Source organism: Lindgomyces ingoldianus (genome assembly GCF_010093535.1).
Source record: "Lindgomyces ingoldianus strain ATCC 200398 unplaced genomic scaffold BDR25scaffold_16, whole genome shotgun sequence".
NCBI lineage: Eukaryota > Fungi > Ascomycota > Dothideomycetes > Pleosporales > Lindgomycetaceae > Lindgomyces > Lindgomyces ingoldianus.
In genome coordinates, this window is record NW_022985177.1 from 147 (window position 1) to 15,599 (window position 15,453).

At 48.4% G+C, this 15,453-nt stretch overlaps 4 protein-coding genes across 4 annotated transcripts; 2 read left to right on the forward strand and 2 right to left on the reverse strand.

Annotated features, from left to right (window-relative positions):
• Positions 1-1,053: 1,053 nt before the first annotated feature.
• On the reverse strand, positions 1,054-2,637 carry BDR25DRAFT_261559 (HIRA-interacting protein 5). Its single transcript, XM_033686707.1, has 4 exons — positions 2,319-2,637; positions 1,736-2,268; positions 1,203-1,680; positions 1,054-1,153 (listed from the first exon to the last, which is right to left on the reverse strand). The coding sequence occupies exons 1-3, from the start codon at positions 2,556-2,558 to the stop codon at positions 1,515-1,517; spliced, it is 939 nt and encodes a 312-aa protein (XP_033547388.1). The 5' UTR covers positions 2,559-2,637; the 3' UTR covers positions 1,054-1,153; positions 1,203-1,514.
• A 3,871-nt stretch (positions 2,638-6,508) lies between these two features.
• Positions 6,509-10,513, forward strand: BDR25DRAFT_342878 (uncharacterized protein). The gene is made up of 7 exons (XM_033693772.1): positions 6,509-6,885; positions 6,936-6,951; positions 6,997-7,019; positions 7,067-7,184; positions 7,239-7,338; positions 7,387-9,716; positions 9,765-10,513. The coding sequence occupies exons 1-7, from the start codon at positions 6,762-6,764 to the stop codon at positions 10,198-10,200; spliced, it is 3,147 nt and encodes a 1,048-aa protein (XP_033547389.1). The 5' UTR covers positions 6,509-6,761; the 3' UTR covers positions 10,201-10,513.
• Positions 10,514-10,873: 360 nt separating this feature from the next.
• BDR25DRAFT_334226 (maintenance of ploidy protein MOB2) lies at positions 10,874-12,610 on the forward strand. The gene is made up of 5 exons (XM_033692914.1): positions 10,874-10,973; positions 11,031-11,103; positions 11,641-11,804; positions 11,856-11,949; positions 11,999-12,610. Exons 2-5 carry the CDS (start codon positions 11,081-11,083, stop codon positions 12,375-12,377), a joined length of 660 nt encoding a protein of 219 aa, XP_033547390.1. The 5' UTR covers positions 10,874-10,973; positions 11,031-11,080; the 3' UTR covers positions 12,378-12,610.
• A 201-nt stretch (positions 12,611-12,811) lies between these two features.
• Positions 12,812-14,211, reverse strand: BDR25DRAFT_342880 (uncharacterized protein; the record flags this gene model as incomplete). Its single annotated transcript, XM_033693773.1, has 2 exons — positions 14,009-14,211; positions 12,812-13,944 (listed from the first exon to the last, which is right to left on the reverse strand). Exons 1-2 carry the CDS (start codon positions 14,130-14,132, stop codon positions 12,812-12,814), a joined length of 1,257 nt encoding a protein of 418 aa, XP_033547391.1. The 5' UTR covers positions 14,133-14,211.
• Positions 14,212-15,453: the final 1,242 nt, after the last annotated feature.

Sequence of the window (15,453 nt, forward strand, 5' to 3'; positions counted from 1 at the left end):
CTATCCAACCCCTGAGTACCTAGGCTTGGCACGGGGTATATAGGCTCCTCGGCCTCCGTACCTCTGCCTCCGACCCTAAGGTTTACTCTCGTTACCCCCCTATCCTGCATTCCCTCTCTGTGCAAAGAACTACAGGATATAGTAATTGTAACGGCGCAGGCAAGACAACAGGTTTGAATGCGGTGTGAATCCACTTAGTGTAACGGCACAGGCAAGACAATGGGTCCGAATGCGGTATGAATCCACTCAGAGGCATATGGGAGTGCGTGGGGACTTAGAAACCTAGGAATGCTATTAACACCTAGGCCTTGTACAAAAGGATATTAGAAAACTACTAAGCTAACTAAGGGGAGAGGTGCAACTAAATACTTGGGGGAATAGGGGTATAGCAGTGGACAGGGCCGGGTCGGAGCAGATACGAGGAACCTTTGGATATAAGGTTCGCCAGGTAACTTTGAATGGAACGATTCAAGCGAATCGTTACACTCAGAGGCATATGGCAGTGCGTGGGGACTCAGAAACCTGGGAATTCCATTGACACCTATAGGCCTTGTACAGGAGGATATTAGAAAACTACCAAGCTAGCTAAGGGGGGAGGTGCGACTAAATACTTAGGAGAATAGGGTACAGAGGGGCCAGGTCAGGGTCGTGGCAGATACGAGGAACCTTCGGGAAACCCGAGATGGAACGATTCGAGCACATCGTTACACTTGGCAGAGTGGCCGGCACACCTGTGAGGTACGTTAATAGAGTTTATCTATATTAAGGTTTATAAAAGAGTGTGTGTTATAAATGTAAATACACCTCTTATAACTGTCTCCGCATGATAAGGACTGAGCATAGCTATCGCTCCACTTAGACACCGGGACACCTTCTGATAAAAAATGGTGAGGTTCTGATCAATGATCGATCGAACACGAAACTTTGAACTTGGCTGTGGCGCATTTATATCGAGCAAGAACACTTGCAGGGCTTTAGGTGGGGCGAAGTGAATATATATAAACATATTTGTGATTCTCTATGGAATCTCCCGTCAAAATGGCATGCTTTAATTCTTAAACAATTATCCAGTATAGCTAGCTGCTGTTATCACAGATCAAACTAGGAGTGGGTTTTCCTCGTCCTTCGGAGGGGTAGTAATCCAATAGTCTGTCTAAGTCGTCATAAGCCACGGAATATGGCCGGAATAGAGTAAAACTTACTAACCCATAGTATTCAGGAAATATTGAGAAAAAGTGAATTACTGGCCCACGTAACATCCTTGTTATCCGATTTACACCCACACGGTATAATGCATGTGTTTTCATGGATGTTGGTTTGCTTGATGTATGAATCAACGGGACGAGGTGTCAAGAGGCCCACTTGAGAGGAGTGGTGAAAAATTGGTGGTAGATGGAGAGCAAGATGTTGGAAAGTTCGGTTGTGCCGCTAGCGTGGATAGCACCAGCACCCAACACCAAACATCGCGATCGTATGTTGAAAGAGAAAGCCTTTATTTTATAGAGTGCCCTGAGCTATCCCTCCACAGTGTCTAAGCTGCCTTTGCCGACTGTTGAAGGAGCGGCATTGGGACCTTTTTGTTGCCTCAGTTTCTCTTCGAACTTGGCGAACTCCTTAATGGCGATTTCTTCCTCTTGGTCCATAACCTGCTGAACGCCCTGAACTTCCTCGATATAATGCCTGTAAGTATCGTTAGGTACAGGAATGTCGTCATTTTGGGGGGGATTTGACTCACATAAGCATACTCTCGATGCCATTTTTGAGTGTTACCGTACTCGAGTCACATGTCCGACATGCCCCGCGTAACTTGAGCAGAACTTGCCCTTCGTGGAACCCTCGGAACTCAATGTCACCGCCATCTTCTTGGATTGCTGGACGAATTCTCGTGTCCAACAGCTCTTTGATCATGCCAACCACTTCACTGTCGTTCTCGTCGTACGCCAAGCTATCCATTTCGGTTCCTTCCTGGCCGCTCTCTCCAGCCGTATCCTCTACAGTGTTAACGATGGTCTGCCCAGAGAGCATAAACTCGTTTATGATGGCAAAGACTTCCGGTTTAACATGTGCCCATGGCGTGGCGCTGTCTTTCGTGACGGTAATGTAGTCTGTGCCAAAGAATACAGATGTGACTCCATCGATGTTCAAGAGTTTCGCCGCGAGCGGGGAAGGATGAGGCGGGGCCAAGGTTGACCGAGGTGTGAGATATTCGAGGAATGGGGACGATATTGATTCTGGCATAACTCGCTGGTTCGGATTGAATTTGAGGGCCTTCCAAAGTCAGCGTTGATGGTCTTTGCGACAATGCGCTGCAAGCTCACATCAGGATTTGGCGTTGACTCAGTCTGAATGAACATGGTCCGACGCCCTAGGGAAACCACCGGGGCTGGCAGTCTAAGACTCCATTGCTGCGTATTTGGCCGACGTCGAAGAGGAGAAGCTGTGATCGGGGAGTTCTGATGCATGCATCTCGTGGCAGCCTTGGAAACTTGTGAACGGACAGAGGGAGCGGCTCTCGACAGGCTGCGTGGGACAGATCGCGGCAGAATCATCGACGCCATGGAGTAGGGATTCAGTCCAGTAAATCATGAAGCAAAAAGAAGTGCATAGGAATGGCAAGGTCTACGCTGAAGCATGAAGGTTGTTGGAGCTTCTGTGACGACATTAGGACTAATCAGCTGTAGAGGCTTGGCGCACAAGGGCTCGCCGAATCGCGGGCCGAGATCTTCATTCAGTCGCGTCCCTTCGCCCCTTGTCTGCCAACATTTCTGTTAGATCTGAAGCGTTATCAGGCTAGCTGAGTTAACTGGGCATGCGAAATCCATGTAACTGTCGGGTTTTCGGCTTCTCGCCAGCACGTAAGCTTCCATCATTCCTACGTCTACTCTTCAATACTCACTCTAGGCTTTATTTCAGCATGAACGGTTCATACACGCCGTGGGGCATTTTGTCGGTGCAATGGTCCTTACTGTATTGATGCTCAATCCTGGAGTCAACTCTACGGCAGCAAATCATGTTTCTGTTGGAATGTAGGGATAGGGTCATAGCCCTCAGCTATCTAGTTTTTCTACATTCATACGTTTAGCATTTAGCATGTGATAAGCTTGATCATTAACTATACATTCTGGCACTCCCCCTTAGGCAATGAAGCGATCATTCACTCTCCCTTCGTCAGCAATCCTCTGCCCGCCGTCTCCTGGCCAAGGTCCTCCAATCTCTGCCTTGAGTCTTTGACTGAGTCTCTACGGGCGTGTTGTTCACCTGACCAACCGGTTGAAGCGGTATGGATTGAATTGCCGTATAGTAGCTTGTTACTAGATGTCGAGATATTGAGCGCCGGCGGATAATAAACAGATTCTTTTACATCCCCTGCTAATACTACAAAAGGTAGACTGAACTCACTACAGATCGAAGGCAACTAAAATACCCTATTTAATTTATCTACAAAAGCCTACTCCATGAACAGGGAGTATAAACATCACCATCGCATGGTTGCTTAATCGCCTAAGTCTAATAAAGCCTTCCAATAGCTGCTCTGGTTAAACGTCTACTTTTTCAATGTTCTGAACAGAGCCCGTCCAGGTGGAAGGGCGATGAGGAACGATAGATCTCGTCATATGATATACTCAGCCGTCAGAATTAAGGCTCTGATCATTGCCCTCGCTGCCAGTCGTTTTCACGGTGATTTTCCCCGTTACCTAAGCCATGTTCGAGAAAATTACCAAGATGAGAGTCCCAGGAAGAGGGAGAATCAGGAGAATGGAGAAACCAGATCTGTAACACTTTAATTGACCTACTTCATTTAAACAATATACATCTAATCTCAATTCAAGAATAGCCCATTGGCGGAATGGTAGTGCGCTAGATTCCGGACTAGGATATCATAAAGTCACCCCTTCAAATCAGGCACGAGTCATTCAATATTCCTTTTCCTCTACTATACTTAGGCGTTCTTGCTACTTGCTATTGCCTGTGGTAATGCGTGGTGCTCTTTCTGCCGTCTTCCAATACCCAATGCACTGCCCGGCGTGGATGTGCTGTGTAATCTGTCTCTTCCCTCCTCCCCTCTCCGCGGACCACACCATCAAACAAGCCCCATCTTACCGGCAAATCCTTTTCCGCTATCCTTCCCCTGTATATATGACCCAAGTCATTCTTGCTGGCCCCCAGAAAGAAGCACAAGAAACCTTCGTCCTCGGTTCGCCTGCCTCATATTAAGTATGCACCGATCTCAGGGCCGTTTTGTCCCCTCGACACGATCATTGCGCAGATCCGCAACCGGCTGGCTAAAGAAGAAAGTGAGCCTAGGAAAGGGCCGATTGAAGATCTCCTCAAAAGCTCCTACTTTGGAGGTGACGAACCTTTGCGTGTTCCGTTGCCTGATGGAAACACAATGGAGCTTCAGATCTGTTGTGAACAGAACCTTGCTATTGCTTCCTTCCTACACGGTGCGGCCACAGTGGACCGAGGTCCACATATACCGTCTTTAAAATCGCTCCAGACCCATACTTGAGGGGAGATTCTCGTGGCGGGTCGAGGCCAGAGCTCATTCCGGAACTGGATTCCAGCGTCCACGCCATATTTACCACCAAGGATGCAGCCAATCAGTCAGCTCCCGAGCTATTTTAACACCTCAAGCAGGAATCACTCAGGGGTAGGGGAGCACTAGTACCCAAAAAAAAGCGGGTTGTTCGCAGGAGTTTTGTGGGACATGGTGGGGTCATTGAAAAGATTCTCGAAGTTCGCTTTGATGATGGGCAAAGAACATTTCTAAATGGATTCACTACGTACTGACAGAAATTTGCCACCTGCTGGGGCACCTATGTCTAGTCAACAGCAAACGTATCGTCGCCCATCGGGGAATTCGAAGACAGGGGAGTGGTGAGAGAAGGCGCCGAAATAGGTGCCGAATGGAGTAGTGCAGCCGTCCGCACCTTCATGTTGCACTGCGGTGGAAGGATAAGCTTATGAAATATAAGACCAATATGCTTGAAAGAGTAAATAGGGTCACCTTTTCTAAGAGAAAGGTATCAGATTGTGCTTCAGCCGTCCACTGACTTACATCAAAACCACGCGGCCTGGAAGGCCTGGTCCAAACTGCTCAACCAGATAAAACGTGAACTCCCCGGTACGTAGACGCTAGTTGATATTCACTGCCACTCCATTCGTCTGGGTCCATATTCTTCTCTGACACCGGGAAGGTTGTTTGAACCGTCAATATACGCGAGAAGCTTGTTCACATACCTGCGCATCCATCGGTGTGGCCAAAGCTATTATCATGGCTTTCAAATATTTCATCATCCTTCCTCTTCTCAGCTTCCTGGCGGCCAGTCAAAGCCGAAAGGAAAACCATACGATGTAACTGATGAAATGCTAATGCCCCCCTACCTACAACTTGTCATACTTGAGCATCAGAATATACCTACACGGAGCCCAAGAATGCACTGGTCAAAAGCCCTTACGCTGGGGTCGCAGCTAATGGTAAGGGATCAGGGACCTAAAAGTCACCTGGGCGACCCCAAAGTGGAACGGCAAGCTCAACGCCCAGATGGACGGAGACAGCGAGTGCGTGCACGCTCATCTCAACAAAGATCCGGATTCGTATAAGGCTAGGGTAGTCTCGGGGACGACGGACTGGTGGGACGAGGTGTACAAGTGAGGGTAGGATAATGGGAAGCTCATGTATCAAGATGTGGCGGTGTAAAATGAACTCAATGGGAGGGACAAGTTTAGCTTCTATTCGGATTTACCTGCCCTTTGGCGTATAACTATACGAAGCCCTGACAGAGGGACTGTTGAGAATGTGGAGGGGGAGGAATTAATGGGCTTTCGGCTACGTACCGCAATTCAAACTTTCCCATTTCGATTATATGCGTATTTGTGAGAACGCCCTTCCGTGATGGGAGAGCTCTGCTGGCACAAACGGGGGAATTAACAGGAGTGGAAAGAGATTGTGCGAGATTTAGACTGGAGACTTGTTGTGCGGATAGGAGAGTGTGTTTAGAGAGAATGTAGGCTTATGTCCTGATCCAGCCCTCCGTCAGAAGTGCCAGAATACACTACCCTTCCCAGGAAAGAGTCCCTTCAACCCAGTGTTTCATTTTTGCGGCTGAGATCGCCGATGCCATGGTATGAACCGTTACATGTGAGTAGAGATCGGGGTGTGCTGGCAACTAGCTGCGGAAAGAGAAGCTAGCAAATTTCAAGTAGAGCTCTCACCAAATACCAAGGCGTCCTGGCTCGAGACTGATGCACCTATCAAGCTCTAGAAATTTTGTTGAGTTTAGCGAGTGAAAAATTCTCTATTGCGACCCAAGACGTTTTGCTCGACGCTGGTTGGCGGTCTGCCAAGGCGCAGCCGCAATCGGGCCGGGGGTGAGAGTTGAAACTGGGCGAGTAACGCACCGATCAAGGTCTGATCGGTTGAGAGCACCGATAAGGCAAGCACGGACCGTATGACATCCATCGTGAGTTCCTGCATGCATCACAGCCAAGCTGCGCGCCGCCATCAGAACTTCCCGCTGCTTGCCTCGCTCCCCCGTCTTCCTCTCATTCCAATCATTCCAATTCGTGCCTCTCACCACCAGAAACAATCAGTCGACATCCCTAAGCTTATCCATTCATTCTGCCTTTCCCTTCTTGGCTGTCTGATTACCTTTGACTGTCATTTACCTGTTTCTTCACCTCAACACCGCTTCGCCAACTTTCAGACCAAACTCGACCGCTCTTTGTTGACTGTATATTCCGGCGGCTGAGCGTTCGACATGGTTCTCATTGAGAATCAAGAGTACCTCTGCGAAGAGGAAAAGCGCCTCAAGCAAGACCGAGAGCGCACTGCTTACTGGAAGCGATGGGGACCCTACGTTGCCGAGAGGCAGTGGGCAACTGGTTAGTTCCCGTTGCTCTGCATCGCTCGATGTAATCTAACGCCTGGGTAGTTCGCGAAGACTACTCGTAAGTCAACCACAATCTGTGTGTTAACTCTGCTGACTATCGCAGCCACGATGGAGATGCATGGAGCCGTAAGTGCCTTCTTGAATACAATTAGCCTTGACTAATAGAAGGTGAGACTTTACACATGACATGGCCCGAACGCGCGCCTTCCGGTGGGGCGAAGATGGCATTGCGGGCGTTTCCGACTCGCATGGCCTCCAGAACATTGCCTTTGCTTTCTGGAATGAGAAAGAGTGCGCCGATACGAATTCCCCTACCAAAACTCATCATTGCTTATAACTTCGCAGCGATTTCCTGAAGGAGAGGTTGTTCGGCCTGTCAAATCCTCAGGGCAACCATGGAGAGTCGATCAAAGAATGCCACTTCCATCTGGACAACACGCCTACGGTAAGCGTTGGCAGAGCCCTGTGCTTACCTGGCTGACTTCCCCCACAGCATTCCTACATGAAGTACCTCTACAAGTATCCGCAGCGCAAATTCCCCTACGAGGACCTCATTAAAGAGAACGCTAATCGAAGCCGACTGGAAAAGGAATACAACCTTATTGATACTGGAGTCTTCGAGGATGATCGATACTGGGATATCTTCATTGAGACTGCAAAGGAAGCTGACGATGCGGAAGAGCTTTTGTTTCGTGTTACCGCATATAACCGCGGCCCGGAGCCAGCGCCGCTGCACATCGTCCCTCACGTATGGTTCCGTAATACCTGGGCCTGGGGCCACGAAGATCTCAAGAAGAAGCCTTCATTACGGAAAATTAGTCCAACTACGGCACATTCAAAGCACTATAAGCTTGGAGAGCGCTACTTTCAGCTCTCACCCTCTCCAGGCACTGGCTCGAGCGGTGAGGACGTTCAGCCCAAACTTCTTTTCACAGAAAACGAGACGAATTACAAGGCAATCTGGGGCGGTGAGAACAAACACCAGTATGTCAAAGATGGCATTCACCGCCGTATCGTAGACGAGCAAATGAATTCCGTAAATCCGAGGGAGTTCGGCACCAAGTGCGCGGCCTGGTACGCTTTTGACGAAGATGAAGGCGTTCAGCCTGGAGAGTGTGCCGTCGTGCGATTTAGGTATTCACGGAGGTATGAAGGATACCTCGACGAAGAGCTTTTCGACGACATCATCGAGCAACGACGCGCCGAGGCCGACGAGTTCTACTGGCGAATTAGCCCGCTTCCGATGGCTGAGGATCTCCGAAATATCCAACGCCAAGCCTTCTCTGGAATGTTGTGGTGCAAACAATACTACCATTTCATCTGGAACCAATGGGCAAACGGCGATCCGGGCATGCCCCCTCCACCAGCCAGCCGAAAGCAGGTTCGGAACAAGGAGTGGAAACACATGTACCTAGACGATATTCTCTCCATGCCTGATTCTTGGGAATACCCCTTCTTCGCCGCGTGGGACAGCGCTTTTCATTGCATACCTTTGGCCATGATCGACCCTGATTTTGCCAAGAAACAACTAGACCTCTTCACTCGCGAATGGTACATGCATCCAAATGGCCAGCTTCCAGCTTACGAATGGAACTTTGGCGATGTGAACCCTCCAGTCCATGCTTGGTCACTCTTCAGGGTTTTCAAGATTGAGCGCAAGATGTACGGTCGTGAGGATTTTGACTTCCTTGAGCGCGTGTTCCAAAAACTGCTCCTCAACTTCACATGGTGGGTGAATCGAAAGGATGCGGATGGCCACAATGTCTTTGAAGGCGGGTTCCTAGGCCTCGACAATATTGGCGTCTTCAATCGATCAGAGCCTTTGCCGACGGGAGGTGTTCTTGAACAGGCCGACAGCACCGGCTGGATGGGCTTCTACTGTCTTAACATGCTTAATATCTGTCTCGAACTCGCCAAACGTCGCCGTATATATGAAGACATGGCGTCAAAGTTTTTTGAGCACTTCATCCTCATCAGTGACGCAATGCAGTTCCGGATGGACGGAGAAGAGAAACCACTTTGGAACGAAGAGGATGGATTCTACTATGATGCCATCTCCTGGGGGGGACCATGGAGTCACCAAATGCCAGTTCGATCCCTCGTCGGCCTCATCCCTCTCTATGCGACTTTGACATTAGAGCCCGAAGTCATCAACCGATTTCCCGACTTCAAAAAGAGATTAGATTGGTTCACCGCCAACCGCAGCGACGTCGCCAAACGGAATATGGCTTCGATGAAGAAACGCGGCAAAGACGATCGTGTTCTCTTATCTCTAGTTAGTGAGGACCGCTTGAGACGGATCCTCTGCAGGATGCTAGACGAATCAGAATTCCTGGCTGACCACGGAATCCGATCTCTGTCGAAATACCACAAAAGCAACCCATACTCTATGGATGTTAATGGCCAGCGCTTTCAAGTCAGTTATATTCCCGGGGACTCTGACAGTGGGCTTTTCGGCGGCAACAGCAACTGGCGTGGGCCAATTTGGCTCGCTGTCAATTTCCTTCTCATCGAGTCTCTCCAGCGATTCTTCCTATACTACGGCAACAAGTTCCAAGTAGAATGTCCCACTGGCTCAGGCGACTACATGCATCTCGGACACGTTGCCGAAGAAGTCCAACATCGTCTTCAGCACCTTTTCGCCCGAGGCGACGATGGACGAAGAGCTATCAATGACGGAAATGAAATGCTGGATTTTGATGTGCACTGGAAGGACTACATGTGGTACCATGAATTTTTCGATGGAGATACTGGCCGTGGGTTGGGAGCAACTCATCAATGTGGGTGGACTGGCTTGATTGCTAAGATGATCCATGACACAGGGTAAGTCGAATCCTGCCATTCAGTTGTAAAGTACTCATAAAGTGCTAGCATGACTTGTCGACTCCCACAAACACCACGTACGCCAACCACCGCGGCTGCCCACTACTTCGACGACATCTTCACTAGCACTGGAAAACCCAGGAAGCCACATCACCTTCGTCGATCTTCAACAAGCAGATCCATTGGCCACCGCAGCGACTGGGAAACCTCAACTAATGGCGACGAAGATACTGCCTCCCCTATCAACCGCAAGAGTTCTATTGGATTCCTCGACGCTGATTCCATCAAACGAAAGGCCGAGGTCGATAAACATGTTGCACACTATGTCAGCGATCAACTTGAGCGGATAAAGAGCAACGATTCGGCCGATGTCGACTGCGGAGAGTTCGAGACGTCAATTGATGGAGCATTCGATCCGAAGCCTAGTGGTGATCTGAATGGCCATAACAACTATTTCACCAAAAATCCACTGGATGGCAAATAAGTTGGAGGACCTGTCATAGCGTTGTTGAGGGGATTAATAGGGGGGTATTGAGGAGAAGGGATAGCAAACATTGCAAAAAGCTCCACGCACCAGAAAAGTTGACATGCATCAAACGGGGCTCGAGAATTTATAGACCCAGAATTGACCTAGGGGCAGAATCACAAGTCCTATTACTCCCCGAAACGCTTACCTCAACCATTCTCGCACCATGCCTGGAGGAATGAATTTTATCTTTGTACTAGTCAAGTCATGAATAGATTAATCATTGTATTATGCCTAGTCTCTCTTGATTTAGTCTCGACTAGCCTCTTACTGGAGTGGTAGGCTAGCTAGAATCGAATGCAGTACCTAGACCAAGGCTAGAACAAAGGCTAGATATTTACGAATCCGTGTGGGAAGAATGAACGCACGGACAATAAGTCATTAGCATTAAAAAAATTATATATCTGTTTTTTATTAGAATCCTTCTATTAGATCTTGTGGCGCAACAGCGGAACTTGGGGTTCTGGGGTTCATATCCTCAGAATTATCTGAATATTAGTGCGTGATCATGGAATTTGTTAATTATCTGCCTCAAGGGGTAGGTCTCACGTGAATTGGTGGCTTTGAGATTAGTCATACTGTGGCGGGACTTTGTTTATGCGGGGCCAACAAACAACCGCAGAACCAGCATCACCAACCCAAGACTGCCAATCTTACTCTTTTGCCTCTTTTTTCTTGCTTCAAATCAGTCGCTCTTTTCCGTTATCAGCATTTGGCAACCGGCGTAGTCCGTAAGTTTTTACATTCTAGTCTTGGGGCTTCAATCACCCTGCTAACTGTTTGAATAGACACAGACACACCCTCCACCCATATAGTCAAGGCGGAGAAGCTGTGGAGGATGTCAGGATTCATAACCACAATGTTTGTTTCCACTTCTGCCTTCCTCTTTTCCCGGCCTTCCCAGCCAAACCGGAGCCCCTCCAGTTGATCTTCACCTTCGCCTAGAGCTAGAGCTGCATGGGTCTCAAGATGGACACAATTGACCGCACAGAGCTTGGATTCGACAAGGAAATATAGGCTGGGAAGCGGGTAGCCTGATCTGAAGCTTTAGCGCCTACGATATCACAGTTGGCGTACAAGAGCGCGCTCTAGGTGACTGGGGAGGCGTTGCGGACAATGCAAGTAGGCTCGGTGTCGTCTCGTCCTTACTTGCAGGCCGGCGAACGACCCTTGCTCATGAATATCCCAACTACTACTACAAGCTCCTTCCTTCAACCAAGACGACTTCACCACACACTGCGATAACAAGATACTGAGGCGGAAGCTCTTAGCGAAGGTTCGAAGACATGAGAGGAGATGGCACTGTCTCCATCGCCCTCATCCAGGGCTATCATTCCCATCACGCCCCAAAAATGGCTATTTTGCAGGCACAGGCTTACTTTCTTCCTTGTTCTCTAGCAATCCGCGCACGCGAGCACCTTTCAAACCACAGAAGGCCAATCGAGGGACCAGCAGCTGGCAACTTAAGCAATATGCGGAGGCGACACTGGGGAGTGGAAGTTTGAGGAAGGCGGTGAAGTTACCAGAGGGAGAGGATAAGGACGAGTGGCTGGCGGTCAACAGTGAATAGCACAATCACGGCTGCTGCGCATTCGCTAACCTATCTTATTCAGTCGTCGACTTCTACAATCAAATAAACCTCCTCTACGGCTCCATCACCGAATTCTGCTCTCCGCAGAGCTGTCCCGAGATGAAGGCAACAGACGAGTAGGAAACCTTTAACCTTAATCTATGTCATCTCACTGACCCTATGTAGGTTTGAATACCTCTGGCAAGACACTGAGAACTTTAAGAAACCCACCAAAATGCCTGCACCAGAATACATCGAGCACCTGATGGCCTGGGTACAGAGCAACATAGACAACGAGCAGATGTTCCCAAGCAGGATCGGCGTCCCATTCCCCAAGACCTTTCCCGCTCTGCTTCGCAATATGTTTAAGCGCCTCTATCGTGTTTACGCCCACATCTACTGCCACCACTACCCCGTCGTTATTGAGCTGGGCCTCGAGCCGCATCTGAATACGAGCTTCAAGCACTATGTTCTGTTCATTGATGAGCATGGGCTGGCGAGCGGAAGCAAGGATTTCTGGGGCCCGCTGGGTGATCTGGTGGAGAGTATGCTGAGGAGTGATTGAGGTCGCTTGGGATGAATCATGGATTTTGATCATCGAACAGTCATCCCTGGGTCGTGAGAGTATATTGAGTGAACTCTAAGGACTAAAGCGCATATCCCATGCTTCCTCCGGCGTTAGGTTGAGATGGGGCTTGAACTGGAGCATGGGTTAGATGTGCAGATGGATATTCGGAGGAGTCCTGGAGCACTCTTCTACTTATGTAATAATGACGGAAAGTCTAAGTTGCCGCGTTTAATCATGTCCGTCTTACCCCTTCGTCAAGTATCCCACATTTGCTTGCGCGCTTATGGTAGTGGCCTATGCAAGGTGGTTTTGCAGAATGATTCAAGAGTTGGAGTTTGCCTAATCTTTAAGACAGCTCAGGAAATGTTAATCAAGAAAGTGACATCTACAGCTAGCGCGTTGCTATGTTGCTTTGCTGTTTTTGTAGGGGTCTATATGTAATATTCGTACCCCCTCTTATCAACACGCAAAGGCTCAGGATCACTTTCTGTCACCTTTTTCCATCTCCAAAATTTAGATCCTGCCTTTTTTTTACCCTTTCCCTTAGTAACTGTAACAGTTCCAGAATACAATCTCATATCTCCCTCGTCCACAGTCGCCCCAGCTTCCACCAATACTCTCAAAATAGTCGTGAATCCCTTCTCCCGCGCAATTCTCATCGCAGTCCTCCCGACCGCGTCCGCTCTATCAATCTCAACCCCCTTCCCCACAAACAGTCTCACCACATCCGTCTGCGCGAACCACACCGCATGGATAAAACTCTGCTGTCTAAGCCTTAAAACTTCGCTCTTGTAATACTCTACTGACTTAAAGTCCCTCGGGTCAATAGCATTAAAGAATATCTTCACAACCTCCACATTCCCGCCCAACACGGCACGGAAAATGTGTTTTTCGTACTTCATGCCATGTTTCTTAACACCCCCGGCTTTCTTCCCCAGTCCAAGCAGCACGTTCAAGATGTCCACATTACCGAGCTCGATAGCGAGCTCAACCGCATTAGAATCCTTTAACGGGCTATGCGGCCACGACTTCGGGTCCGCGAGATGTTGAACCACGTCTGCGTGGCCGCAGAGCACGGCGCAGGATATCGCATCACCGAAAAGAGTGCTACGGTGTAAGTGTAGGTCTTTTGTGTGCTCTTGGAGCGATTTTGCGATGAGGAAGTCTTTGAGATTGAGCATGGTGGCGATGCAGTAAATGTCGGATTCGTTGGTGCGGATCTCGTAGGTGTTGAATAGAAACGCCATGCAGACGCCAGAGTACACGGTTGCTCTGCTGAGAGTTTTGGTTAGTTGCTGCGTAGTTTGCCCACATGAGTTATCTTTAGCGATATCTTCCGCGACTTGAGTATATTGTTGGAGACATTTAGTGATTGTGGTGCAGAGGTGTCGTTTGTGGATGCTTCTGGTGGAGTTGAAGAGAGCAGAAGTAATAATCTGGTTGCGGATGTGCGTTATGCTTGTTAAGGGTTGTTTTTGCTGTCGGAAGACTCGGTTGTGGAATGCGAGGTTGGGAAGCGTTATATGCTGGTTTAGAGGGCGGAGGAGCTCTCTGGAAAATGATCCTATTTGATGTAAGTCCTTAAGTTAAATTTTGGGTTTTGAAGCAGGTATTGCTAGCTAGCTTACGGCATACTAAACGCAAATCAAGTAGCGTCCGCAACGTCCCACATGCTCTTCGTGCATGTTCTAAATGGAGAAGCACGAGTTGCTCCATCACAACTGGTAAGAGATCGGCTGGCAGTTTATCCATAATTTGGATAGAAATTTGGAATTTCGCTGAATTCCGTGCTCAAATGGAAGTTGGAGATTTAAGCGGGTGTGGACCTGGAGGGGTGAATGCTTGGGCAAGAGCTCAGCGCCTTGGCAATTCAGGCATCACATCATCAAATATTACATCATCAAATATTACACTATCTCTACCGCCAAGCCCTCTCTCCTATTAGTCTGGATATAAGCTAGTTATTAATCTAATTAGTAGAAAATTAAATAACTAAAAAGCTTTGTTATTCTATGTTTTTAAGCTTTAAGTAATTATTCTACTTTACTACATACTTAATCTAGCCTTCTTTTTTCCCTATTATAATTAAAGACAACATAGTTAGGGGTGTTAAAATTACTTCTACTGCGTAGTTTTTCCCTTTAAATATAATTAGCGCTGCTAAGACTTTCTAAGCAAAGCCTGTTATCCTTCCTAATTAGGACTAGCCACTTTCTTCCTGGAAAGGAAGGATAATCTGCTTGTTTAACACACTCTTTGCAGCTTCAGGATGACTCCGCGACCGCACACATTGCTTTTTGGGGGTAGTTGTAAGGGACTTTAAATATGAGAATACCGACGACGACTACTCTTAGTATAGCTTTCCTGTACATGACGACTCATGACGCACAGCAATCTGGTTTGCATGTAATAAGATGTGTTTAACTCACAAATAGTCTACCTATCGATCATGGAGCATTCCCCTTTATCCAATATCACTACTTAATACACCTCTCAAGACGTGTCTGCCCCAGCAATGCCGCTCCCCACCCCCTCACAACTCTCTCAGTCGTTCTAACATCCACACTCATCTTCACCACAGCCCCTTCCTAGCCCACAAATACACCCTCACACACCCTCTCCCCTCAATAGCCCGAACGTTTATAGCCCTAAATTCATGCCTCTACTCCCTATTCCGCACTCTATATCTCCTAACCCTTATCTCCACTGCGCAACCCTGGTTCTCTCTCTCTCTCTCCCTCTTCTAACCAAACAAACCCTCCGCCTCCCATACCACCTTTCGAAATTCTATGAATATATCGATATCCCACTCGTCATTTTGGTTCCTCCCGTCCCTCTTCCAACCCGAAGATAGGGCATTCCCAACCCATCGATATCCACTTCGCTTTCTACCACCTTACTACACCTTACTATTCCTACATCCGCGTTCTCCCATCTCACCCCAGTTCTACAGGTTGGAAAGTCTTCACGCTGTTGAACACATTCCACTATGCGCTCATGTTACATACGCGTATTTCGCTGGACTGTAGGGCAGCAAACGATCTTGGGAGAAGAGTGTTGTATGGGACTGGGA